General features: G+C 63.4%; 1 protein-coding gene across 47 annotated transcripts in view; it reads left to right on the top strand.

Moving 5' to 3' along the window:
* The window catches only part of MYO18A (myosin XVIIIA), a 129,226-nt gene that overhangs the window by 69,597 nt on the left and 34,308 nt on the right, over positions 1-25,321 (top strand). For 42 of the 47 annotated variants that reach the window (XM_065573432.1, XM_065573468.1, XM_065573437.1 and 39 more), the window contains 15 exons: positions 113-255; positions 2,158-2,258; positions 2,742-2,805; positions 3,438-3,582; positions 6,089-6,100; positions 7,025-7,198; positions 8,393-8,483; positions 9,048-9,240; positions 10,598-10,684; positions 17,414-17,555; positions 18,423-18,582; positions 19,797-19,983; positions 20,815-21,052; positions 23,433-23,542; positions 25,087-25,152. In XM_065573432.1, the coding sequence (XP_065429504.1) occupies positions 113-255; positions 2,158-2,258; positions 2,742-2,805; positions 3,438-3,582; positions 6,089-6,100; positions 7,025-7,198; positions 8,393-8,483; positions 9,048-9,240; positions 10,598-10,684; positions 17,414-17,555; positions 18,423-18,582; positions 19,797-19,983; positions 20,815-21,052; positions 23,433-23,542; positions 25,087-25,152 (1,913 nt within the window). The remainder of the gene's footprint in view (positions 1-112; positions 256-2,157; positions 2,259-2,741; positions 2,806-3,437; positions 3,583-6,088; positions 6,101-7,024; positions 7,199-8,392; positions 8,484-9,047; positions 9,241-10,597; positions 10,685-17,413; positions 17,556-18,422; positions 18,583-19,796; positions 19,984-20,814; positions 21,053-23,432; positions 23,543-25,086; positions 25,153-25,321) is intronic. The other 5 variants (XM_065573444.1, XM_065573435.1, XM_065573476.1 and 2 more) reach the window with 1 other exon arrangement.

Below are 25,321 nucleotides of genomic sequence, written 5' to 3'. Positions count from 1 at the left end.
GCCAGTCTGGCCCTGCACCGTGGGCACACCGAGGCGCTTGCTCTGTAACTAACACAGCCCTCTGGGCCACGGGGCTGGCCATGCACACGCCCCCTTGCTTGTGTCCCCACAGCGGAGAAGTGGCAGGCGCTCTACACCATCCTGGAGGCTTTTGGCAACAGCAGCACCAGTATGAACGGCAACGCCACTCGCTTCTCCCAGATCGTCTCGCTGGACTTCGATCAGGCTGGCCAGGTGGCCTCAGCCTCCATACAGGTGAGAGGGGGCTGGGGGGAGAACACACATGGGGTGTGCTGAGCGTACAGCTGGGGGGGCCTGGATGGCGCTAGGCAGTGACCACAGGACAGGGACCTGGTACCTAGCTCAGAGCTTGGGGCTGTCCCTGGCACATGACTCCTAACAGGACCTGTGGCCTGTTCCACCAGCCCCATTGTGGCTGGCCCAAATGGGGAGCTGCCTTTGGCAGTCTCAGCAGGAAGCCAGGGACCCACTGGGGCCTGGAGATTGAACTCCCCTCCTTCCAGATCGGCGCTAAAGCTGCCCCCTGCTGGTCTCAGTGTGGGGCTAGACTGGCGCTGGCAGGCTGCCTGCCTGGGCTCTCCCTTGAAAGCAGAGCTGCGTGTTCACAGCCACGCTCAGCAGCTGCACTGCTGGTAAATCCACTCCGGGATGATTGGCCTCCTTTGCTGGTGCTCATCTTCCTTCACATCTGGAGCACAGCACAGCTAGGTGGCGACGTGTCGCAGACGGCCTTGATTTCCTTTCCTTGCGGAATTAGTCTCCCGTAACAAGGCGTCTCTCTCCCTTCCGCCACTCATAAAAGCTGGCACCAGCGTGGTAAGGAGAGCGCAGCCGTTAACGTTCAGCCAAGTCCCTCTGTACGCCCCTGTAACGAGAGCTGCTAATCAGCTGTGGGGAGATAGGTTCAGGGAGGCTGAGGAGGCTTCAGAGTCTGTCGCTTTACCAGTGTTTGTATTGACATAATCAGCTGCCGCCCAATGAGAGCGACCCCTGGCCTGGGGTTAGAGGGGGCAGGGGCGTGGCAGCGTCACCAGGGCATGGGGCAGAGGCAGTCGCTGGCTGTGACGAAGTGGGAGTGTTCTTAATGTTTCCTCTGAATACTGTGTGGGTGCCTCAGTTTCCCTATGCATGTCTTAAGTCTCCAGTGTGCATAAATGGCCGACACTTTGTATCCTGGCAACAAATGGCCAGGCCCTTCCCCTCTGCAAGGGAATAGCTAAAGGTGAACAAAGAGATCAGGTGACCTCTTGGCCCGGGAAAGGGACAAAGCCCAGAGGAGGAGGGGCTGGAGGGGGAGTCAGTTTGGAGCTGTCTGGGGACTAGGAGTGAGTGCAGACGGGGGTGTCTGGCTCGTGGGACTCCAGAATGGACCCATCTGAGGGATCCCGTTCTCTGGACCTACAAGCTCTGTTTTAGACGATGTTCCTGTCACCTAATAAACCTCTGTTTTACTGGCTGGCTGAGAGTCACGTCTGACTGCGAAGTGGGGGTGCAGGACCCTCTGGCTTCCCCAGGACCCCGCCTGGGCGGACTCGCTGTGGGAAGCGCACGGAGGGGCATATGCTGAATGCTCCCAGGAGAGACCCAGGAGGTGAAGCCGTGTGAGCTTCTTGCCCTGAAGACGGTCTGCTCCAAGGGAGAGGAGGCTCCCCAAGGTCCTGACTGGCTTTGTGGGGAGCAGTTCCAGAGCATCGCCCGGGGACTCCGGGACACTGGCGGGCAGGCAAGAATAGCTCAGCCCCCAGGGAAAGCTCGGCACCCGGCGTGTGACTGGGATTTGACCTCCCACTGAGGCAGCTGGAAGGCGCCTGCTAGAGACAGGCTGGGTGTAATTGATTGCGTCTGTTGGGCTAACACGGAAGGGCCTTGGGCCCCGTTGTACCAGGCACGGGTAGACACAGGCAGCCCAGAGATGGTCCCTGCCCCAGAGTGCTGCCCGCCCACGAGTCAGAAAATGCAGGGCTGGAGGTCAGGGGGGAGGGGAAGGGGCCAGCAGCGCCAGGTGCTTTGGGCTGCTGTTGCAGCAGGCCCAGCCTCGGTGAACAGAGCCGGGCCTGTGCACTGGTGCTGCCTGGCCGGTGGGCAGCTGGCAGTGTGCCACAGCCCCGCCCCAAATGTCTCCATTCTGGTCCCCAGACGATGCTGCTGGAGAAGCTGAGGGTCACCAAGCGGCCGGCCAACGAGGCCACCTTCAATGTCTTCTACTACCTGCTGGCTGGCACGGACAATGCCCTCAGGTGAGCCCTGCGCCACCTGCCCATCACTGCCTCTCGCCCTCCCCTGGCAATGGGGTCCGTTGCTGTGGTGACGGGCTGAACGCTGGCGGGTCTCTAAGCTCTGCTCCAGCCATTCCCCTGCCAAGACTCGCTTTGCCCGCTGCTGAGAGCCAGCCTCGGCCCGCTGGGTACGGGGCTGCAAGCCCATGGGCGTCTCTGGGAGGTCATGGAGATGGCAGGGGACAGAGAGGGGCCGGCAGTGCAGCTGGCATGGTGTGGGCTGGCTGCCCCATCAGGCACGTGGCGACATGAGTCTGTGTAGCCTGCAGGGGTCTGAGAGAGAGCAGGGTCCCGGAAGCTGCCTCCGTGCCCTGCGGCAGGGAATCTTATTCCAGAGAACAGGGCTTGGTGTGTTGAGCTGAATCAGGCCTCGGGGGAAGCTGGCCCTGGCGTGGGGCCTGTCAGCGCAGGCCGGCCCTGTAACGCTGTGTTTTCTCCCTGCAGAACCGAGCTTCACTTCAGCCACTTCGCAGAGACCAACGTGTTTGGGATTGTGCCACTGTCCAAGGTGACTCAGGGCAGAGCCGGGTGGGGCTGGTGTTACGAGGGCGCGGTCCTGCATGGGCAGGGCCCACCTCCCCAGGCCTGACCCAGTATGGGCTGGGCCCTGGGGGCCCGGCTGAGCAGGGGGGGCCTTGGATGAAAGTCCAAGGCCGACACAGTCACCGTGGGGCTGCTGGAACAGCTGCAGAGACCGGGGGGCCTGGGCGGTTCATTGGGGGCTACTGCTGCCTGCCAGCTCCCGGGGAGCGACGCAACCCAGTGACTGCGAAGCCTCCGCCTTTCCCAGAGAAACGGACTCTCCGTCGCCTGGGCGCCATCTGTTTACTCTTCTGCTCTCCACCTGAGCCCCAGGATTAGCCTTTGATGTAGATTTTTAATTAAAAGCTTAACTAAAGCCTTCCCTGCACGTGCCGGACGCCCCGCTCTGTCCTTCACGGGGGCAGCGTGACCTCTGCGAGGACGCCTGCTTTGCCCTGGCCCAGGTACTCTCCCCGGGATCCATGCAGACCTGGCCTTGGGGCGAGGGGAGCAGGGCGGGGGCTGGAGCTCTGGCCCAGAGCGGGTGGCTGTTAGCCAGCGGTGAGAAAAGCCACCCCTTTGACTGAGGCAGCAGCACCGTGTTCCCTTGTTCTCCAGCCAGAAGAAAAGCAGAAGGCAGCCCAGCAGTTCAGCAAGCTCCAGGCTGCCATGAAAGTGCTGGGCATCTCCGGCGATGAGCAGAAGGCGTTCTGGCTTGTCCTGGGGGCCATTTATCATCTGGGGGCCGCAGGAGCCACCAAAGGTAACCAACTGTTCAGAACTTCACTGGGCACTTTAATAAGCCGAGGTTTGCCAGTCTGAACTGCCTTTCCATGCATGGTTGTTTCCCGAGAGGTGACTGAAAGGCCTATCCCCACAGGGCGCGGCAGTGCCCAGGGGAGGTTCTCTCCGAACTACTCCTGGGGGTTAGTGAACCCTGCGTAGAACTTCTTTCTTTCCCCCTCGGCAGCCCTGTGTGCGCTGCGCCCTGGTGACTCCTGGCTGCACCCGGTGGGGCATGCTTTGGGGCCAGGATCATCCCCAGTGCTCGATCCACACAGCTTTCATCCACTGTCATTCACAAGGGAAATCACCAGCTCATCATTGACCTCAGGGCCTTGTGCAAGGCTGTCCACACACTGGGGGCGAAGGGGACGCTGCACAGCCCTGGCTCCAGCCCTAGTGTTCCCCAGCTTCCTCCCTCACCCACAAAACGGGCGGGAGCATGGGCATGCTGCTGGTGGCGCTGGGCTGCTGCAGGAGAGACCCATGGAGTGGGGCTGAGGCTAAGCAGAGCGGTTCTGAGGCCTGTCCTGAGTTGAGGCAGCAGTATTGGGAAGATATTTGGGTTTCCAGCCCTTGGCTCGGGGAAAGCCTTAGTGGCCACACTGTGCAGGGACAGAAGCCACGTCCCCTCCCTGGAGAAGGTCTTGGCTGCTTCCCTGGGCAGGCGGCTGACGTGGGCATGAGGACGGCCTGCCTTGTCCTCCTGTTCCTGGACTAATAATTGGCCTCCTCTCGCAGGGCCCTTTGCAGGAGGAGTTGGCAATTGCCTCTGGTCTCTCCTGGGGCTGTGGGGTGGGGGCAGGGGCTGCACACTGAGCTGGGGGGAAACACCGATCCCAGTCCCACTGCGTTGTGTTCTGAGGAGCCCCTCCAGGCTGCCGGAGCAGCGTGTGTGGTCATAGGCCCGGTGTATTGTGTCTGCCCCAGCAGGGCATGTGGCAGGTTCCCGGGGTCAGGTCTGTGTCTCGGCACTGGCTGGAAGGCCCAGTTCTAGAGCTGGGAGAGTGCCTAGAGGGGCTACGGCCAAGGCAGAGCCCCAGGTGGACTTGGGGCAAGTGCAGGTCCCTGAGCGCTCCGTGTGACGAGACACAGAGCTGCTGGGTTTGCCCTGGCGTGATTTGGGAGCTCACAGCGCTCTCTCTGAGCTGGGGTTCCCCCGGGCCTTCGGCCATGTCAGATAGCAGGAGGGGGCAGCTCATCTCTCCGAGGCGGCGTTCTGGGGAAGTCTGTCTGCCCGCGCTCTCGCCCCGCCCCCCCAGCAGTGTCAGAGGGCGGTGGGTCATGCTGGCGTCTGCTCCCCGCTGGCGCCCTGGGATTTCCCTTGTGAGACGGGTCCCAGAGGTTCCTGCTGTGACTCGCCGGGCTTGGATTTTACAGCCCAGAGAGCGCTGCCGGGAAAGGCCCCTCACACCATTGCACCACAGGGGCTGTTTTGCGGGGGGCAGGGGAAGGTGATTTCATAACATCCCCAAGCTGGAGGGGACCTGGGGCAAGAGCAGCCCCCCCGGCATTGGTGTTAATGAAGAGGTGGTTTCTGTAGCTAGGGGGCTGGAGTGGAGTCAGGGTCTGCGGGGGAGCAGCCTCAGTGGCTGTGTGCTGCAGATCCTGCTCTGCCAGGTACCATGCTCGGGGCGTGAAGGGGATTTTTATCCGTGCGGTGTCTCACAAAGCAGACCAAGGCCCTGCTGGAGAGGGGGAGAAGGGCCCCGTGGCATGACTGCCCCTGCCCCTCTGCCAGCTGGCCCCTGGGCTGGCAGCCGGGGCAGCCCATGAGGTTGGATCACAGCCCCTCAGTACACAGGCCGGCCCTCAATCCAGGCCCAACCTTGCCCCGCTCTGTGCGGCTGCCCTGGAGCCGGGGTTAGATATGCTGCCCTCCATGTTCCAGCAGCTCCATGGGCAGTTGCTTGAGGGAGGGGCTGTCTTTGATCCATGTTGAGCGGGGCCCGGTGGAAAGGTCCCAGGATGGCCCCAGAGAACCTCAGGGCTTCCTGAGCCGTGGGGCCCACAGGGCACGTCTGTCTGCGAGCGTGGCCCACTGGCTGCCCTGTTGATGAGAGGCTCCCAGCGTGGTGGCCTTCACTGACTCCGGCCTGACGGGTCTGTATGGGGCCCCAGTGCCACCTTGCATGGGGCTGTGCGGGCCCAAGCCTGCCCCAGGTTGGGGCTGGCGAGAGCAGCCAGCGGATTGGCATGGGGGGCAGAAGGGTGAGTGGAAAGATGGGGGCCGGGCCCTGGGTTGGGGGCTGGTGTGTGCCTCCTGTGGCTGCCTGGCTTCGAGGAGGGGCCCCGGCAGGGGGTGGCATGTCCGTGTCCGTGTCTGTCTGTGTGTGTGCGTGTGCCAGTGTGCGTTGGCTTGCCACGCTTGCCCCCAGGGGTGGCCCGTCCACCCAGTGCAGGTGTTCGCTGGCAGCAGCTGTCACCGGCGCATTCTAACCCCCTGTTTTTGTTTGCATGGTGCATGCCGTCCCTTGGCAATGCAGACACCGACGAAGGTAAAGCCTCCTTTCTCTCTGCTTCCCCACTGCTGTGTTCCACGTGTTACCCATTAACTCACTCTCCCTGTGTGTCCCCGGCTCCTTGCCTGGTGCCAGGCGTCCCCGCATTTCCCCTCCCCCAGGACAGCCGGGGGCGTTCGGGTTCGGGCGTCCCCGCGTTTCCCCTCCCCCGGGGCGGCCGGGGGCGTTCAGGTTCGGGCGTCCCCGCGTTTCCCCTCCCCCCAGGGCAGCTGGGGGCATTTGGGTTCGGGCATCCCCATGTTTCCCGTCCCCCAAGGCGGCCGGGGGCGTCGGTTGGAGGAAGAGCTGCAGCGAGAGCTCTGCCCGGCGCCTTGCCGGGAGGTCGGCTCCTCCCGCTTCTGCAAGAGGCGCCCTAAGACCCAGCCCAGCTGGGATCCAGGGCAGCTCCCTGGCGCACTGGGGAGGGACGTGCACTGCGTCACCCCCCGCCGAGGTGGATCCTCCGTCCCAGGCAGGCACTGTCTGGAGCCCTGGCTTCGGGGCACTGCTGGGTGGGAACACGAGAGCGCCTTTCTGTTATCCCAGCATGGCGGCATGTCTCAGCCGTCGGCCTCAGCCATTGAGCGCCAGTCCCCTCTCCTCAGACTCCGGACTCCATGCTCCTTATGGCCCAGTCTGCCCTGCTCCGCACCGAGCTCTTCGAGCTGCGCGAGTGAATAGTGGCCAGGCTGGACAGCAGGGTTGGCTGCGCCGAGCCCTGACACTGCCACGTCCCCTCCCGCGCTCCCCAGCCACTCCTAGCTGCTGCTTTGTCTTGCACGGAATCTCTTTCCCCGGCATTGCTGCTCTTTGAGGACACCTGCCGCCGGCCCCGTGCCTGGGTTGGGATGCCCCCACACTAGAAAGCCCCTCGGGGAACGGCTGCATTCCCAGCACTAAGACTCTCTCCCTCCCCGCTAGCTGGAAGGAAGCAATTTGCTCGGCACGAGTGGGCCCAGAAGGCTGCTTACCTGCTGGGCTGCAGCCTGGAGGAGCTGTCTTCATCTATCTTCAAGCACCAGCCCAAAGGGAGCCTGCAGCGATCCACGTCCTTCCGCCAGGGGCCCGAGGAAGCCGGCTTGGGAGACGGCTCAGGTACTGGGTTGCTGCCAAACATGGGGCGCGGATGGTGTCAGCCGATAGCATCGAGCAAGGTGATGGCACTTCCTGCAGGTGCCCGGATCCTGGCTTCCCTCCCCCGACCGTCTGCCTTCCTTTGCAGCTGACGCCCTCCTGGGTCTGTAACTAGCCAAATGGGAGAGGAGCATGGGCCAGTGGTTAGGACACTGCCCCGGAGTTTGAGAGACCTGGATTCATTCAACTCCCTGCTCCACCACAGACTGCCTGCGTGACCTTGGGCACGTCCCTTTGCCTCCCTGGGTTCTGTTCCCGCTCAGACGATGGGGCCCAACTCAATCCCATTGGAGCTCAATAGCACTGCCCTATGAACACATAGGACAGCGGGATTCCCCTGGACCCCATCATCTCCTTGTCATGAGTCTCTGAATGGGATTGAGCTGGGCCCCATCGTCTGAGCACGTCACAGCCCTCAGGGCCAGCCCCGGGAGACGCAGGGCAGGGCTGTTCCCCTGGTACCGGGGGAAGCTGAGGCTCAGGGTGGCTGTGACTGCCCAAGGCCGAGCAGGGATCGGGCCCCATCCCCCGAGTTCCAGGCTAGCGCCCAAAGCACCGAGCTGCCCTTCCTCTCCATGCCCTGGCATTCTGGGGGTGCTGGCTGTTACCGGGGTCACTTTGGAAGCATTTTGCTTTCAGGTTGCAAGGAGGGTGATGATGTGGGAGCTGAGGCCCAGGCTGCCTGGGTCTGCTCACTAGACATGCTGAAACCTGGGTTGCCCCTTCTCCCCCCGCCCAGCACGGAGCCGCCCGAGCTGTGGACAAGAACACAGGATGGTCTGAGCCCAGAAAACAGCTGAGGGCCCCGAATCCCACCCCCTTTTCTGACGGGCCCCAGTCCTACCCCAGGTTCCTCCTCAAAACAGCCACTCCTTGCCACCCACTTCCCAGCATCTCCCGCTGAGGTCAGCAAGGGGTCCAGACCCTCGCGAGTCACCACCCTCTTTTGACAGGCAAGGGCAGAGGCCTATAGCGGGTGTCAGCCAGGGAGCTGGTGTAGCACTGACGTGCTGCCGTTCCCAGTCCCCCTCAGAGCCCCTGGATCAGCTCCCCGAGCCGGTCCTGCCCTGGCACAGGAAGTGGGGCCCTGAGCCGCACAGCATATGGGTGGGGGGAGTGCAATCGCCTTGACTCTGGAATCATTTCTCCCCCCAGGCTCCAGGCTGACTGCTCTGGAGTGCTTGGAAGGCCTGGCCTCGGGCTTGTATTCAGAGCTCTTCACGCTGCTCATCTCGCTGCTGAACCGGTACGCCTGCGCCGAGGCCAAGCTGGCACAGAGTGCAGTGGGGGGGGGAGGGGTGTAGGGCAGGAGCCTCACTCCCCCTGCTGGGGTGAGCCGTCCTGGCCCCGTGTGCGTTGGCCAAGCCCAGACCACCAAGCTGTCCTGCTGCTGGAGCTCAGCATCCCCCCGGCTGGTGGCAGGAGACGGCAGCCAGGGAGAGCTGTCCGTGCTCCGCTTCGGGGAAGGGACCTGGTCTGGCATGCTCTCCTCACCCGGCCCCTGCAGCTCCGCTGTGTGCTCCGGGGCCAGGAGCAAGGCCCAGGCAGGGCTCTGATGCATTGAGGACAGCAGAGAGTGCTACCCTAGGGCAGCCGGGTACCAGGAAAGGGGCCCTCCTGCCCAGGTGTGATCGCTGGGGGAAGTGGTTCACCTCACACGTGTAGCCAGGGCATTTGGGGGCGTTTGTCTTCCTCTGGAGCTGCAGGCGTCGCTCCTGACAAGGCACAGGACCAGGCCGGGGCCCACTGGTTTGATCCCATGCCCTGCGTGGAGCCTGGTGTGCCCTAGCCCCTTTCTCCCCACACGCAGGGCTCTCAAGTCCAGCCAGCATTCCCTGTGCTCCATGATGCTTGTGGACACCCCGGGCTTCCAGAACCCCGAGCTGGCAAACCAGAGCCGCGGGGCCAGCTTTGAGGAGCTGTGCCAGAACTACGCCCAGGAGCGGCTGCAGACGCTGTTCCACGAGCGCACCTTCACTCAGGAGCTGGAGCGATACAAGGAGGTATTGCCGGAGGGAGCCCTGTCTCGGCCCGTGGCAGAGACCTGCTCCCCGGCAGGAGCCCAGCGAGGGTCTGGCAAGCCCCCCCGCTGCGGAGAAGCTACGGGCGCTGCTCTTGCCCAGGGCACGGTGGCTCTGGGCTGTACAGGGTGTGAGGAAGGGGCAGCGGAGGCTGTTTCCTTAGCTAGTTGTGTTGCCGTCTCCTCTCTGCTCTAGCATCTACTAGACTCCAGCTGATTTCTAACCCTGTAGGTGACTCGGGCAGTCACGCCTAGACAGGACTCAGCTAATCAGTAGCTCTGAATCTGGTGCTTCTTGCAGCAGGGGTTTCCCCGGGAACAGGCCATTTGCCATTGGCGCTGCCCTGGGCACTGGTGGCTTTGCTAGCAGCCCTGTGCATTGCAGTCACCCCTGGCAGCGATGGAGGGCTGGCTCCTGGCAAACTCCCCAGGGTGGGAGGGGAGCTGTGTGCACCAGCCAGGTCGGGCCCAGTGCAGGGGGCTAATTGGGCCCAGACCTCTTTGCTCACGGCTGGGCGGGTTCTCAGTGCCCACGTGGGAAGGGTGCACCCATTCTGCTGCACTGCCCGTGTGCACAGCCCAGCTAACCCTGAACCCCCAGGCTGGGGAGGTCTCCGGGAGCGAGAGCCTGGTGCAAAGCCAGCCCAGGGTGGTCGTTGCTCCTGGCCCTGGCTCTGGGTCTCAGCCCAGCTCCTTGGGGTGCTGGTGTCTGTGACCCAGGAACCACCCTTTGGTGATGACTCCAGGATTGGCTAGACCGTGGAGGCCGAGTTCCCCTGTCTGTTTGAGATGGCTCCCCCGGGACGCTTTGCCCAATGCCCCCCATCCTCACTTCATGGGGGACCGTGGGCCCTCTCCCAGCCCCTTCCAAACACCCCAGCGGCAGCTGCTCTGCCTTCACCCTGGAGGAGTGTGACCCAGCCTTGGGAGCTCCCGCTCTTTGCCTCCTGCGCGGCCCAGGGGGCCGACTCCCTTCGCACAGCACGCTGCCTGGTTATTGCTCTGCCTTCCCTGGTGGAGGACACGGCAGTGCCCCCCGGGTGTGATTACAGCCCAGCCCGCTCCCCCCAGCTCACCCCTGAATAGTGCACGCTGGCCAGGGCCGTGACCCCACTCCCCTGCCCCAGGGACTCCCCTTCCTGAGCTGAGCGCCATGGGGAGCAGCCCGGGGCTGTGGGCTGACCGGCGGGAGGGAGGCTGGGGCTCTCCAGGGAAACCCCTGTGGTCTAATGGCCTGTAGTTTCTATTCAGACTAATGTACTGACTGACCCTCTCTGGGTCCCGTAACTGTGATCTTTAGTCACACAGGCACTAACCCTTCGTCTGTCCGTCCTCTCTAGGAAAGCATAGAGCTTGCATTAGATGACATAGAGCCCAGTACCTCTGGCTCTGTAGCCACTGTAGACCAAGCCTCACACCAAGCACTGGTAAGCACATGCCGGCTTTCATGGCAAGAATGTCTCTCCTCCCTCCCCTCCCCTCCCCGCCGTGTCGAAAGCTCCTTTCCAGGCCAGAGCACCTCCTGCTCCCTGAGCCAGCAGCTTTGCAGGGCCCCTGTAAGCAGTGGACAGGGAGTTGCACTTTGCTCTGGGCCGGATCTTGACAGGGCTGGGCTGGGGGTCCTGGGGGGTTTCTTGTGTGCAGACAGGGTGAGGGGAGGCTGCCTGGCTCCAAGCTCCCCTCCAAAGCAGGGTGTTCCCTTGTTCCTAGCTACAGCCAGAGGATCCCAGCCAGTCACCAGCACCCAGAAGCCTGCAGGAGGTTCTGCTGCCTTTGCCTGCATGCAGAGGAGACCCCTCAGTCCCCTGGCAGATGCACTCCTGGGGTTACATTGGTGGGGAGATGCCAAGTTAACTCCAGTGTCACACGCGATTGCAGCCGTGCTGGGAGCTCTCCGTAGCAGCAGCACTCATCCAGCTGGTTACCTGGCGCTAACAGAGAGAGGCTTCTGGCTCTGGGTGGGGAGGCCGCTGTTAGCGGGGGCTTGCTCTGATCTGCCCACTTGCTGGCAGAGCCAGTTCAGGGGGATGCAGTTAGTCCTGATGTCTGCAGAGCTGTCGGGGAGGTGGCCCTCCCCATGCTGGGGCAGCAGGGCTCAGCGGGGAGGCACAGTCTGTCTCTTCCCCTCCTGGGAGGAACAGCCGTCCCTTCCCAGTCTGACGTCTTCTCTGGGGTGGACCGTGGCCTCTGCATCAGCTCGTAGGGCCAGCGGTTCCCTCATTCGTCTCCAGACCGCCCAGCTCTCGGGTGGGAGAACTGTTTCCATTCCCCCTGTTGGTTCCCTGCATCCTGCTGGCGGCTCTGCGGGGTGGGTGGCTGAGGGTCACCCTGAGGGAAGTTCTCTGCTGGGAGTGTCTGGGGGGGAAGAGAGGTGATCCCAGTCCCCCTTGCTTTGCTCTCTGCTGCACTTCCATATGCCATACTCCAGACCTCTCTCAGCCCCATCCCGCCCAGTGCTCTGTGCCCGAGGCTGGGAATGGCCCCGCTTCCCTCGGAGCCTGGCCACCCACCCAACCACATTTGCTGCCGAGCTGGGGGTTGCCATGGGGCAGCAGCGCGGGCAGCTTTGCTCGACGTGCTGGGGCGGGCGATCATGCCGGGCAGACGGCTCAAGGCAAGCGGGGGGAGATTTGGGCGGTGGGGCCACGTCACCAGTAATTACCTCTCCCGCTAATGCCTCGGCCAATGAAGAAGCAGGAGAACAGCAGGCTTGAGAGCTGCTGCTGCCCCTTCCCCTGGCGATGGAGGGGCTGCGTTCGGCGCTGATCCATTGCTGTCGTTTATGGAGCTTTCGGAATCAGACCCACGCTGCCAGGGCCCTTCTCCTCCCCGCTAGCAGTGACTACGGCAGGGGGAGGCCCTGCCCTGATCACCCAGGCAGTGCCGGAGAGTGCGGCTGAGTACCTGTTGCCTGGGGGGCTGTCACGGAGTATTGGGGGACTCAGGGCCCTGCACCCCCGGCTTCCTGCGATTCACCATGACTCTCAGCCAGCCAGTAAAGCAGAAGGTTTATTTGGATGACAGGAATACAGTCCAAGACAGGTCTTGCAGGCACAGACAACAGGGCCCCCCTCAGTTAGGTCCAGCTTGGGGTCCCAGGGCATGCCAGCCCACCCCCCTTGGGGGGTCAGAGCCATCTCTGCCTCCCAGCCATCTCTCCAGCCTCCTTCCAGCCTGCTTCCAGCACTCTGCTTCAGCGACCCCTCCCACAGCCTTTGTTCAGTTTCCCGGGCCCCGGAGTCATCTGACCTCCAACCCCCTCCTGGGTTCTCATGTTACAAGCTCAGGTATGTTCCCTTGGGCCGGCTCCCATCCCCCGATGCAGACCATCCTAGTCACACTCCCCTGTCAGCATTCACACACCCCAGTAAGAACAGTCCCAGTTCGTCACATCTCTCCCCCCTTCGAGACCGAACTGAGCGGGGTCACTTTAGCCAGTGACCTGGGGAAGTTCGAACCTACCCCCGTTCCCATGGATGCCCCCGCATCCCTCCAGTTCCTTGGTGGGAGTTACACCAGGCCCCTTCCGTTCCACGCGCCCCCTTAGGTCGGGGGTGCTTGATGGCACTCGCAGTTCGCAGGTGGGAAGGTTTATGCGGCCTGTGCCCTTTTCCCACCCCCATACCTCTGGGGTTCCAACTGGGCTGTGGTCTTCTCCCAGCGCTCCAGTCTGGAGGTCTGTGCTTTGGGCTCTCTTGGTTCAGAGCCGCCCTTTTTACCTTGGCCACCCTCTGGAAAGGATCCTCTATGCTGGGCAAGGGTCCTAAAGCTGTTTTCCCCTTGTCCCAGGCCTTCCTCCCCCTCTGACAGGGGTCACAGGATCGGCAGTACTGTCGGACAGTAACAAAGACCCCAGGCCAGTAAAAGCTCCGTAGCAGCCTCTGCTGGGTACGCCAGGTTCCCTGGTGCCCTGAGAGGGGAATGTCATGGGCCCGGCACAGCAGCTGGCGGCGATACTTCTGGGGTACCACCAGCTGCCTCCTGATCCCCCCTGACTCCATTTTCCCTGGGGGAGCCCATTCTCGGTACAGGAACCCCTTCTCCCACAGGAACCTTTTCCGGCCACCTCGTTCCATGGTCTGTACCGCATTGAGGTCGGCCAGGTCCCTTATCTTCCGCAAGGAGGGGTCTCTCTGTAACTCGGCCTGGAACTCAGCAGCTGGGACAGGGATGGCCACCTGCTCTTTATCGCCCGCTGGGTCCGAAGCTGCAGCCTCCCTGAGCCGCGTCCCTGGGCGTTCCCTCCCCACCAGGTTAGGGTCCTGCGCCTCAGGCAAGGCACCCCCCCCAAGGCCAGGGCGCAGGGCCCCTCGCCGGCTCTGACTGCGGGTCACAACCAGTGCCTTTTGGGGGTTGCTTGGCCAGTTCTCCAGGTCCCCCCCCATCAATACCTCAGTGGGCAAATACGGGTGTACCCCCACATCCTTGGGGCCCTCCTTGGCCCCCCACTTCAGGTGTACCCTTGCCACGGGCACTTTGACTGGTGTTCCGCCCACCCCCGTCAGGGTCAGGTAGGAGTTGGGTACCACCTGATCTGGGGCCACCACCTCGGGCCGGGCCAGCGTCACCTCTGCGCCCGTATCCCAGTATCCATTGACCTTCCTCCCATCCACCTCCAGGGGAACAAGGTACTCTCTCCGGAGGGACAGCCCCGCGCCCACCGTATAAACCAAAAACCCTGAGTCTGGGGCATCCAGCCCCCTAGAGGAGCTGGCCTGGGGCCCTTCTCTCTCTTGAGCAGTTGATAAGCTGCCAGCCCCTCTTGCGTGAGAAGCCTGCCCCTCGTCCGTCTGGGCCTCTACCAAGTTAACCCTATGCGGGTTCGGTCTGCTCAGTCTGTCCTTGAGCTTGGGGCACTGGGCCCGAACGTGGCCTCTTCGGCCGCAGTAATAGCAGCTCATGTCCTGTGGGTCCCCTCGAGCCGGTCGGTTGTCCCTGACGCTGGGCATTCCCCGTGGGAGGGGATTCCCCATATTCCCTCTTTGGGAGGTCCCAGGGTGACTCTCTCTCTGCATCACGGCGGGCCTGTTCCTTTGGGGCTCCTCCCTGCCACCCCCTGACCGGCTCTTTACAAACTCATCAGCCAGCTGCCCGGCGTGTCGCGGGTTCTCTGGCTTTCTGTCCACCAACCACAGCCTCAGGTCGGATGGGCACCGCTCATACAGTTGCTCCAGTACCAGCAGTTTAATCAGGTCCTCCTTCGTCTGGGCTCCACCAGCCCACTTGCTGGCGTATCTTTCCATGCGGACGGCTAGTTGCAGATATGAGATCTCAGGGGTTTTATCTTGACTCCGGAACCTTCCCCGGTACATCTCAGGAGTCAGCCCAAACTCACGTAGCAGGGCCCTTTTGAATAGTTCGTAGTCCCCTTTCTCTGCCTCTCCCAGTTGGCGGTACAATGCCACGGATTTGGGGTCCAGTAAGGGGGTAAGGACCCGGAGTCTGTCCGCGGGATCAACCCGGTGCAGCTCGCAGGCCGTCTCAAAGGCCTCCAGGAAGTCATCCATGTCCTCCCCCTCCTTGTATGGGGCCATGATGCACTTATCAAAGCTCCGTGCAGTCCTGGGTCCCCCATCACTCACCGCAGCCGGGGGTTCACTGCCCTTCAATCTCACCAGTTCCAGTTCACGCTGATGCTGTCTCTCATTCTCCTGTCTCTGTCTCTCTTTCTCCTCCCGTTCATGCTGACGCTGTCTCTCTTCATGCTGTCTCTGTTGTTCACGATCCTCCAGCTCTCTCAGTTTTAGCTCTTTCTCCCATTCCAGCCAATTCCGCTCCCCGGATGCCGAACGTCGCCGGGAGGATCCTCTGCTGGCCGGCGAGCTTCGCCGGGAGGGTCCCCTGCTGGCCGGGGGGGCCACGGCGCCTTCGGTATTTGCTGGGCTCCTCCCCACCCTTCCCCTAGGCATAGGAAGGAGGGGTCTCGGGAAGCCCTCAGCAGCCAGCTGACCACTCCCAGCTGGGACAGACACTGGTGCCTGCGCTGCATTTGCCAGGCTGCTTCCCTGAGACACAGGGATCGGTTCATTCGCGCGATCTTCCGCCTCTAGCTGGGCAATGAGCTGTTCTTTGGTGAGCCTCCCAATGCGCAGCCGCCTCTGCTTGCACAGCTCCACCAGGTCGCTCTTAAGCCGCTTGGCATACATCTTCCTGCTGGCCACTCACCGGCCTGTGTGCTCACAGCTCCCCACAGTTCCCAGGGGGACCCCTAGTGTGCCAGCCCTTCTCGAGGTCACCACCTCTCTGCCAGGGTCGAGCTGCAGACTCCTCCGCCCCTGGGACCACTCGCTGCGATCCCCCCGGGGGACCCTGTTACTGCAAAAGTCCTTCTCGCTGGTCACACACTCCCAGGGGTAATAACCGTCTCTCTCCCACTCTTCAGCAGGCCTGGTCCCCGTCAATCCCCCTTCGTTTTACTGCTCCCCAGTCACTTACTGCAGGAAGCGCCGTCCACGGGGTGCAGTAGATCCCACCGCTGCCACCAGTTGTCACGGAGTATTGGGGGACTCAGGGCCCTGCACCCCCGGCTTCCTGCGATTCACCATGACTCTCAGCCAGCCAGTAAAGCAGAAGGTTTATTTGGATGACAGGAATACAGTCCAAGACAGGTCTTGCAGGCACAGACAACAGGGCCCCCCTCAGTTAGGTCCAGCTTGGGGTCCCAGGGCATGCCAGCCCACCCCCCTTGGGGGGTCAGAGCCATCTCTGCCTCCCAGCCATCTCTCCAGCCTCCTTCCAGCCTGCTTCCAGCACTCTGCTTCAGCGACCCCTCCCACAGCCTTTGTTCAGTTTCCCGGGCCCCGGAGTCATCTGACCTCCAACCCCCTCCTGGGTTCTCATGTTACAAGCTCAGGTATGTTCCCTTGGGCCGGCTCCCATCCCCCGATGCAGACCATCCTAGTCACACTCCCCTGTCAGCATTCACACACCCCAGTAAGAACAGTCCCAGTTCGTCACAGGGGCTATAGAAGATCCCTGGGAGACGGGCGCCATTGCCAGGGGCTGGTGGCTGGGTGCGGGAGGCACATGGGGGCCTGCCCTCCTGACTGCGTAGAGTCATTTCCCCCGGCACTGAAAGGCAGCTGTCTCTGGGGCAGGACTGAGCAGCACTTGAACAGCGCAGCGCAACAGCACAGGCTGGAAAGCAAAGGGTCCTGTGGCCCATTGGAGCGTCAGGGAGCTTAGGGAGGCCCAGTGGCATTTCCGGCTCTTAAGAGCTTCCCCTTGAGAAAAGGCCCAGCGGGGTTTCAATGGGCAGGACCAGGGCTTGGCATCAGCGGGAAGACGCAGTCTGCCTGGGGTGCGCTGGCACCATGGGGCCAGGATGGGAGCGACAGGCTTGCCAAGGAGAAAGAGGGCAGCCAGGCTGATCCTCAGGGTGGCAGTGGCAGGGGGACCTTACTGTGTAGCCTGGCTTGCGGTGCAGGAGCGCCAGGTGGCAGGGTGGTCAGCTGTGTTAGCAGCCCTGCCCGCCGGCCCAGCGGGCACTCGGGGAACCGACTCTCCCTGCACGGAGATCTTGCCACAGGCTCGATAGGAAACGCCATAAAGTGGTAAAGGAGTGAAATGAATGCAGGCCCAGGGCAGTGAGGCACCCAGGGGTGCATGCCATCGAGTAACACTGAGCCCACGGGAACCGAGCGCCCCCTGCCTGCAGGGCGGGAATTGCCTTCCTGGAGTAACCCGAGTGGCTTCACCCTGTGCCCAGGTCCGTGCGTGCAGAGATTGATAGAGGCAGGGAGGGCCTCGGTGCCTCGCCCTGCTACCCAGTGAGAAGCCAGGGGAGCAGCCAGCGGCAGGGTGGGAGAGCGTCAGCCTGAGATGTGGTGGGTGCATCTCGCTGAGCTCTGCGCGGAGGATTTGCCCGTCGGTGTCTGGGTGCGAACGCTCCTGGCTGACGTGTTTTACTGACTCGAGTATTAGGTATTGATTCTTTCTCTGCAAAGAATCTCTGAAGTGTTACTCAGAGCGAGGCGTTGCCACTCGCTCTGACGTGTCCCAGACTCCCGTAGGGCTGGGGCTAGGACAGATCTCTCCCTCTCCGGGGGCTCTCGGCCCAGGGCATACCGGGGCGCATGCTGCCAGTCCCCGCGTGCCCAGCGGGTGGGGAGCAGACGCGCTTCGGGTGATGCGTGCGGTTGGGACCGTCTCTGCAGGTGCGCTCCTTGGCCCGCACGGATGAGGCCCGTGGGCTCCTGTGGCTGCTGGAGGAGGAGGCTTTGCAGCCTGCGGGAAACGAGGACACGCTGCTGGAACGGCTCTTCGCCTACTACGGGCCCCAGGAGGGAGATAAGAAAGGTAAGGGGGGAGTCAGCCCTCCGCAGGCCCAGCCAGGCCCTCTGCACTCTTCCCCTCCCCACTCCTGGCTCGCGCCGAAGGGAGGCTTTCAGTCCAGTTGTGTCCTTTGTACAGGAAACATACAATGCGTGTGGCCTGTGTGTGCCAGGAGCCATGGCCCAAGGGCCCCGCAGGCTCAGGGGGAGGGCCATGCACCCCTCCAGGGGAGGGTGGGGCACCTGGGCAGGAGATGGGGAGGGGAGGCTCCCGTCCTGTGCAAAGGGCTGCTCTCCAGCTCTGGCAGCTCGGCCCGGAGGGGTGTTGGGTGCTGCTCACCCCAGGCTCGTGCTGCAGGGCTAGCAACAGCCGACTGGGTGTATGGGCTCGGGCTGGAGACCCGAGCCCGAGCGGACACGTCTGCACCCCGCAGCAGGAGCCCGAAGCCGTTGACCTGGGCGCTGAGACTTGCTGGCACTGAGTTTTAGCCTCTGTTTCCTTGTGTGTGAGCTTTGCCAGGGCTCTTGTGCGAAGTTCCCTGTAAGCTGCGCGGCCGCACAGCAGCCTATTGAGTGCTGCGAACCCCCCTGGGGACCGGCCACTCCCCCAGCCCCCAACCTGCCGGGGGCGCCCCTCCCCGGGCCCCAACTCAGCCTGTGGCCTGGACCTGCCGGGGTGGCGTGGCCGGAGCAGCTCTCCCCCAACCCAGACCTGCTGGGGCCAGGGGAGGGGTGCCTATCCTGCCGCCCCGGAGATCCTATGGCCTCCATATTGGTGCACATGGGTGGGACAGATTCGAGGGAACACTGCCCTCGTGCCTTCTTGGCCCAGGACAGGGGATCTCTGGCCCCGCTGGGGACCGGTTCGCTAATGGGGTTTCTGTCCCTACAGGCCACAGCCCGTTACTCCGAAGCGACAAGCCCCGCCACTTCTTCCTGGGTCACAGCTACGGCACCAACTGGGTGGAGTACGACGCCACAGGCTGGCTGCATTATGTCCGGCAGAACCCAGCGTCTCAGAACGCCGCAGCTGTCCTGCAGGAATCTCAGAAGTAAGCAGCGGCTGAGCAGTAAGAGGCTGTGGCTGGGGGGAAGGGCCTGGGGTCGGCGGGCACAGGACACGGCCCCAGGGAGGGGGAGGCTGGCGTGGCTGCTCTGCTGGGGTGGTTCACACTCTTTGAAGGGCAAAATCTTAATTTCCAGTCCCCCAGGAGCAGCTGCTGAGCAGGGGTGGCTGGGCGCTGGTCCATGCCCTGGCAGCCGGGCAGGGGAGAAACAGCCTCTTCCTTTTGAGCAACGTGGTTGCAGGGGCTGGGTGACCTCTCAGGCCCCGTTCCACCATTCTGCCCCCCTGGCTGGGTCACGCTGCGGGCAGGGTATGGCATGGCCTCTCGCCACGGATTGCCTGTGGTGTTACACAGGGGCTGCGGTCCTGAGCCACGCCGGGCTCTACAGTACTGGTTTAAAGGGTCCCAGGAGGCTCTCTGGTTTCGCTGCAAACCTGTGAATTACACATCTCTGCCTCAGGGCGGGTGACCCGTGTGTTCCCATCGCCGCCAGGCATCCATGCCTGTGATGTCCCAGTGCCGCGCTGCTCGCCTCGGGGTCTGTGGAGCAGCGAGAGCAGTGAGATGATCATGCCAGGGACGGCTAGGGGAAGAGTTAGCATGCCTGAGCCGTCTCTCCCATGGGAGGTGTGCGCAGTGCTGCCGGGGCCCAAGCCTCTGCTTCCAGCCCAGTCCGGCATCTGGGCTGCGGAGGGATTTCTCTGCATCGTCAGCAAGGGGGCTCCCCTGACCCTACTGCCAGTGCCTGAGGTGGACAGTGCGGGCGGCAGTCGCCATGTTTAAATCTTCCGGAGGGGTCTGTCAGCCCCCCTTCCGAGCGCCCGCGCAGATGCCTCTCTGCTGGCTTTGTGCCTTTCCCGGCGGGGTTGCTGCTGCCTGCCCCCCGAGTGTGTGGTGGGACTCCAGCCGCGCAGTTCTGTTCACGTGTGTCCCAGGCTCCCCGCTCAGCTGGGGGCCGGGGGTTATGGGTGATAACGTGCGCTCCCTCGGCCGACCCAGAACAAACAGGAGGTCATACGCTGACCGTGGCTACACACACACATTCCCTCGCTCCCCAGAGCAGGTGAGACCCTGGCACTGAGCCCTGTGCGGTGCCCGGGAATGGCCACGCCCAGCCTGCTGTCGCTGTGGCATCACCTCCTGGGGCCATGGCAGGGAAAGGCGTGGGGCGGCTGGTCACCTTCTCTCTCTGATGTCAGGAAAATCATCAGCAGCCTGTTTATGGGCCGGGCGGGTACGGCCATGGTGCTGTCGGGCTCCATCGCCGGCTTGGAAGGCGGGTCCCAGCTGGCCCTGCGCAGGGCCACCAGCATGCGCAAGACCTTCACCACGGGGGTGGCAGCGGTGAAGAAGAAGTCACTGTGCATTCAGATCAAGCTGCAAGTGGTGAGTGAGTGAGAGCCAGCGCCCGTGACCCCTCCCTGCTCCCAGGGGCCAGGCCCCGTTCTCCCACAGGTGGGCAACAGCCAGGGATGGAGCTAGGAGCCCGCGGGAATCCCTGCGCCCAGCCATTTGCCCTAAGCACTGTCCCACCCATTTCGCGGCCCCGCTGCTTTATATTGGCTCTGCCGGTCACACCGTCCCTTGCGCACACATCGTCGGCTTGCGCTGCTCACAGGCATTGCTCCTGGGCCTGGCTGCAGGAGGCAATGCCGAAGTGACCTGCCCAAATAGCCAGGCCGTGGGTGCCCGTCTCCCCCTTCTCCTGCTGGCAGGGCTCCCTTTGTCCCCCCACCCTCGCTGCACACCTGTGCCCGCGGGCCCTGGAGGGGTGGTGTTCCCCTCTGCCATCTGGTCCATTCCCATTTGCTGGGACAGCCTCTGTTGCATGCCCCAGTAGCCTTGGCAGCAGGTACTGGGGTCCCTGCAGGAGCGGGGCTGGACCCAGCATCTGCCATTCGTGCTGCATGCGCAGGGTTAGACAGCGAGCGACTGGCTGCTCGGCCCCAGTGCAGAGACGTGGGAGCTGCTGGGTAACGCCACTGGTGGGGTTAGACTGCCCCTGCCCCCCAGCCTGATGGCACTATGCGCTCTGCAGCAAACTCCGGCTGCAGGGGCTTTGCTCTCCCCAGACAAAGCTGCAGGATCATAACTGATCCGAGGGGCAGTTTCTCCTTTTGCCCCAAGGTCCCTCACCCCAGCTTCTGCCACATGGGGTGAAGGCCATGCCCGAGCCCCCGGCACGCCCAGGCTGAGCCGTCCTCTCCCTGCCCCCAGGATGCTCTGGTTGACACCATCAAGAAGTCGAAGATCCACTTTGTGCACTGCCTCCTGCCCAAAGCGGAGGGCTGGAGCGGGGACCCCAAGGGGCCGGCGGCGCGGCGGATCAGCAGCAGCGAGCTGGACCTGCATGGGGAGCACTGTGAGGCGGGGCTCATGCAGCTTGACGTGCCCCTGCTGAGGGCCCAGGTCAGGGGCTCCCGGCTCCTCGACGCACTGCGCATGTACCGGCAAGGTTTGTGCTCTCCTCCGGGGCGGCGGGCCCAGGCCTGTTCTGCGGGAGCAATGGGGTGCAGACCCAGCACCCAGATCCTAACGAGCAGGCTGGACTTCACTGCGGTATGCTCGGGAGGGCCAGAGACGCGAGCAGGGACCCTGTGCCTGTGGGATGCAGAGAGGGGCCCAGGGACTGGTCCTCCAGCACTGCAGGTAATGGGTCCCACCGCTGCCCATTGCTAGCACTCAGTGTAGCTGTGCCAGGGCGGGCGCTGCCCTCAGGGACCAGGGAAGCCGGATGGGAATTTTCTGAGCTGTGGACAATGAAGAGGTGGCAAATCCCTTAACTGGATTCCAGGCTAAATACTGGGGCGTTCCCTTCCTCCCCCCAGGAAGGAGGCATGTGACTCTCACCTTGCTTGTAAGCCAGGCACCCAGTGGGGCCCAGCTCAGTTCCTAGGGCGCAGGGGCCCACATCACAGCAGGGGCCAGTTAATGCCAGGGGGCAGCCTTGGTAAAGGCGCTAAGAACTGACCTGGCTCCTGGAGAACAAGCTCCTTTTTATCCCTGGAGACAGCAGGTCACGCTCATGGGTCTGCCCCTGTGACTTCCCAGGAGAGCTGCCTTCCGGGCGAACAGCCCACCTGCCCTGTGCCGCGACAGGCCTGGGGGGCTGAGCCCCACTCCCAGAGAGCAGTGCCTGCTCCTGCCTCCCAAGCCACAGAGCACAAGAGAACTCTGGGCCATGTGGGAGGCGCTCTGAGGTCACGGTGCGGGGCAGCAGAGGAGTGTGGGTGAGCCAGCGCTGCTCCCTCGGCTGTGCCTGCTCTGTGGGGAGAGGCCTTTGCTCTGCAGGGCTCTCCGCTCCTTTCCCTAATTACGAAATGGGCTACAACTGGTCAGTGCTGACTCTGCAGGTGGGCTGCTCCCTGCTCGGCCGGGGAGAGAATGAGACCTCATCTATTGATCAGCACAGACACCCTGCCCTGGAGTTGGTGTTTATTATTTCAAAGCCAGATTACTGCTCTGAACCAAAATCAATGTGGCTCGCACAGCCCGGGATCGATGGCCCGCGGCCGCCTGGGCTGTGCTAGGCTCAGCGCCCCATCGATAGCGCCGATGATGAATTAAGATGTGAAGCATCAACTCCGCAATCTTTGCACATCAATTAATTACAGTCCAGGGACAGTCCAGAGCAGGGTCTGTTCATAAGATCCCTGGTCACTTGATCCAGTTACACACACTCGCCTCAGCCCTGTCCCAAGTCAGGCGGTCAGCTGGTTTCTCTCCGGAACTGGCAGAAAGCCACAACCAATGTTGCCAAGCAAGGGCTGCGTAAAATCACCTTTGAGAAACAGCCAGGCCCTGGCAGCTGTTGGGGTGGTGTGGTTGGCTGGTGCCTGCCCCTGCCGAGAGCTGGGCGTGGACACGTTCACCAGCATGCTGTGCGAGGTGCTGGTGCGCTCCGCAGGGGTAACACCCTGTGTGCCACGCCAGCCCTCCTGCGGCTCTGTCCGATGACTTGGGAGAGGGGCCTCCCTCCCCAGTGCCGCCCCTGCCTCACCTTGCGGGACTTGAACGAGCTGCTGGAGTCACAGCAGGAGACCCTGCATCTCCAGGCGCTCACCTGCCTCTTGCCCTAGGACTGCAATGGGGCCCCTCACCCTCCGCAACGGCAAGGAATTGCCTGGGTGGCTCTGGTGCTGTTCTGAAACAGCTGCTAGGTTCCACTTCACAGGTGGCTGCACTTCAGTGGCTATGTGTAGTTTAGCCCTCTGTTCCCCTCCCTGCCGCTGGCCTTTCCGCAGGGAACGAGCCCATTGGGCCACATCCCGTCCGGTGGGCTCCGGGCAGGGCACTCCCCTCGCGCTGGGGTGCGCGGCATGGTGCTCCCAAAAGCCAGCACCCGCTGCAGCCGTGTGCCTGAGCCTTGGCTGGCAGAGGGCTGGGTGAGAGGTGCAGTCTGGAGAGCCAGTGTGTGGATGTCCTGGGTGGGTGGCCCTGCGTGCTGGGCATGAGGGGTCTCTGCATCTCCAGCGTCCTGCCCAAGATGCTGCCAGACTGTCCCTGCACCGCGAGGCCTGGGGAGGGGCAAGCCCAGAGCCCCTGGAGGGCGAGGGCTCCGGGCAGGCAGGATCTTCCCCTGGGCTTCATAGCCCAGCTGGCTCCCCCCAGTGCCTTGTGGCAGCGGGACATAGGAACTGCTTCCCATGCTCAGGGGCTCCCGGTGGGGCTGCTGTCCTCGCGCGGCTCTGCGGGCTGGTGCTGGGTGAGGCGGGGCTGGAAGGGGCAGCCTGTGCACACCACCGCCGCCAGCTCCTTCCTGCAGGCTCCTGAGTCTCTGCCTTCCCACGCCAGGGGCCAAGGCACATGCCCGCTTTCCTGTGCTCTGCCCCCAGGTTACCCGGATCACATGGTCTTCTCGGAGTTCCGGCGGCGCTTCGACGTTCTGGCCCCTCACCTGACCAAGAAACACGGGCGGAATTACATCGTCACAGACGAGAAACGGGTGCGTGTCGGAGCGGGCAGGCCGCGTGATGGCAGTGCCCAGATCACTGTGCCAGGTGCTGCCTGCCCCGAAGAGCTCGCCGCAGACATGGGGCGGGTGGGGAAATGGAGACTGAGATGGGCAGTGACTTGCCCAAAGACTTGCCTAGAGCCCAGCCCTTCTGAGTGCCAGGCAGTGCTCTCTGCCTGGGCCATGCTGCCCCTGGAAGTGCCCATGCTAGAGAATGGTGAGAGGAGTGCCCCCGGAGCCTAGTGTAGCCAGGGCACCTTCCCTTCAGCTGAGAAAGGGAGCCTACTGCAGCCGACCCTCCTCTTTTGAAGAGCTCCTGCAGCTGGTGTGTGCCCCTGCTCCTCTCTGTTCCCGGCAAGTGGCGTGTAGTTTGTCATGGCTCCCCATGGCCCCTGTGCTAGGTCCTGGATGGGGATGTGGGAAGGGCCGGAGCCCCCCAAGGAGCTGTCGGTGGCTGTGGCAGGGAGACAGTCTGTGTCCAGTGCCGCAGTCGAGGATGGAGAGGGACAGGTCATGCAGCGAGTGGTGGGGTTCCCGCTGCTGTGAGACCAGGCAGGGCCTTGTACACAGAGGGGCTTTGCTGTCCCAGAGCCCCCAGGAGCGCAGCGCAGCGCAGCGTGTGTCACAGAGTGGGGAGCTGGCTCTTCCGCACTGGGCTTTGGTGCTGGTCGCGCTCGGCGGGGGAGAGGACTGATCCCATGGGCTGGGTTTTGCTGGGGGCTCCCCATTGGCCTGAGCCCAGCCGTGCAGCCTGGCAAGGACCTTCTGCCCTCGCAGGGGGGTCTAGCTGGCGGCATTGCTGACGCCTGGCCGGGAGAGGGCTCTAGTCGGTGACGGGAACGCAGGATGGAGACGCGTGAAGCGTCTGGTCTGGCTGCTGTGCTCTGGTCCCCAGCGAGAGCCGTGTTTCCTGCTTCACTGCTAAGCACTGGGCGAGTGTTGAACCCAGCAGGCAGCCTGCCAGGACTGCGTAGGCAGGTTGCAGAAGGGGGGGGCAGGCAGGCAGCCCCTCTCCAGCCCTTGCCTACCATGTAGTGTGTCCCGTGGCCAGGCTGGCTGGTGGCTGGGCGCTGGCTGCGTGGGCAGCGGGGAAGCTAAGCGATGCGCTGAGTGCAGCGTGGGAAGGGGACCAGGAGGCCAGGCAGCTCCAGGAGACAAAGGCTTCCTTGACTAGCCGTGACCTCCTTCTCCTCCCCCTAGAAGAGCACGTGGGCCCTGGGGCTGGGATGGCGCTCGCTGCACCTCGGAGCTGGCAGCACGTGCCTGCTCGGGGAGCAAGCAGCTCTCCCTGGAGACAGCCCGTGTGGCACACTGGCTGGGCGTGCGAGAGGGAGTCCCCTGAGTGCAGAGGGCACGTGCCCTGCTGGGGGGGATAGGGGCGTGTCTGCTGCCCGCTGCGTTCGGTGCCCCTTTGCTCTCAGCAGGGCTTGTTAGCAGTGCCGAGCTCTAGCTCAGCGAGCGCGGCCGGGCGCTCCCGCCAAGCCTCCTTGCAGCTGAGCCGCCCGCCCCAACGCTGACTCCCACTGTCCCTGCAGGCTGTGGAAGAGCTCCTGGAATCGCTGGACCTCGAGAAGAGCAGTTACCACATGGGCCTGAGCCGGGTAAGCCTCCGGGCGTTCCTGCCATTCCCAGCCAGCCCTCGGGGACTGTCCCGGGCTCTGCGCAGCCCCTCGCCCCAGCGAGGCCCCTCAGGGAGGTGAAACCAGTCACACACCCGCTGTACAATGCACCTCTGGGGCCCCCGGCCGTGGTGCGTGCTGGGGGATCGCA

This window comes from Chrysemys picta, chromosome 19 (genome assembly GCF_011386835.1).
Source record: "Chrysemys picta bellii isolate R12L10 chromosome 19, ASM1138683v2, whole genome shotgun sequence".
NCBI lineage: Eukaryota > Metazoa > Chordata > Testudines > Emydidae > Chrysemys > Chrysemys picta.
This window is presented reverse-complemented; position numbering and strand designations above follow the sequence as displayed.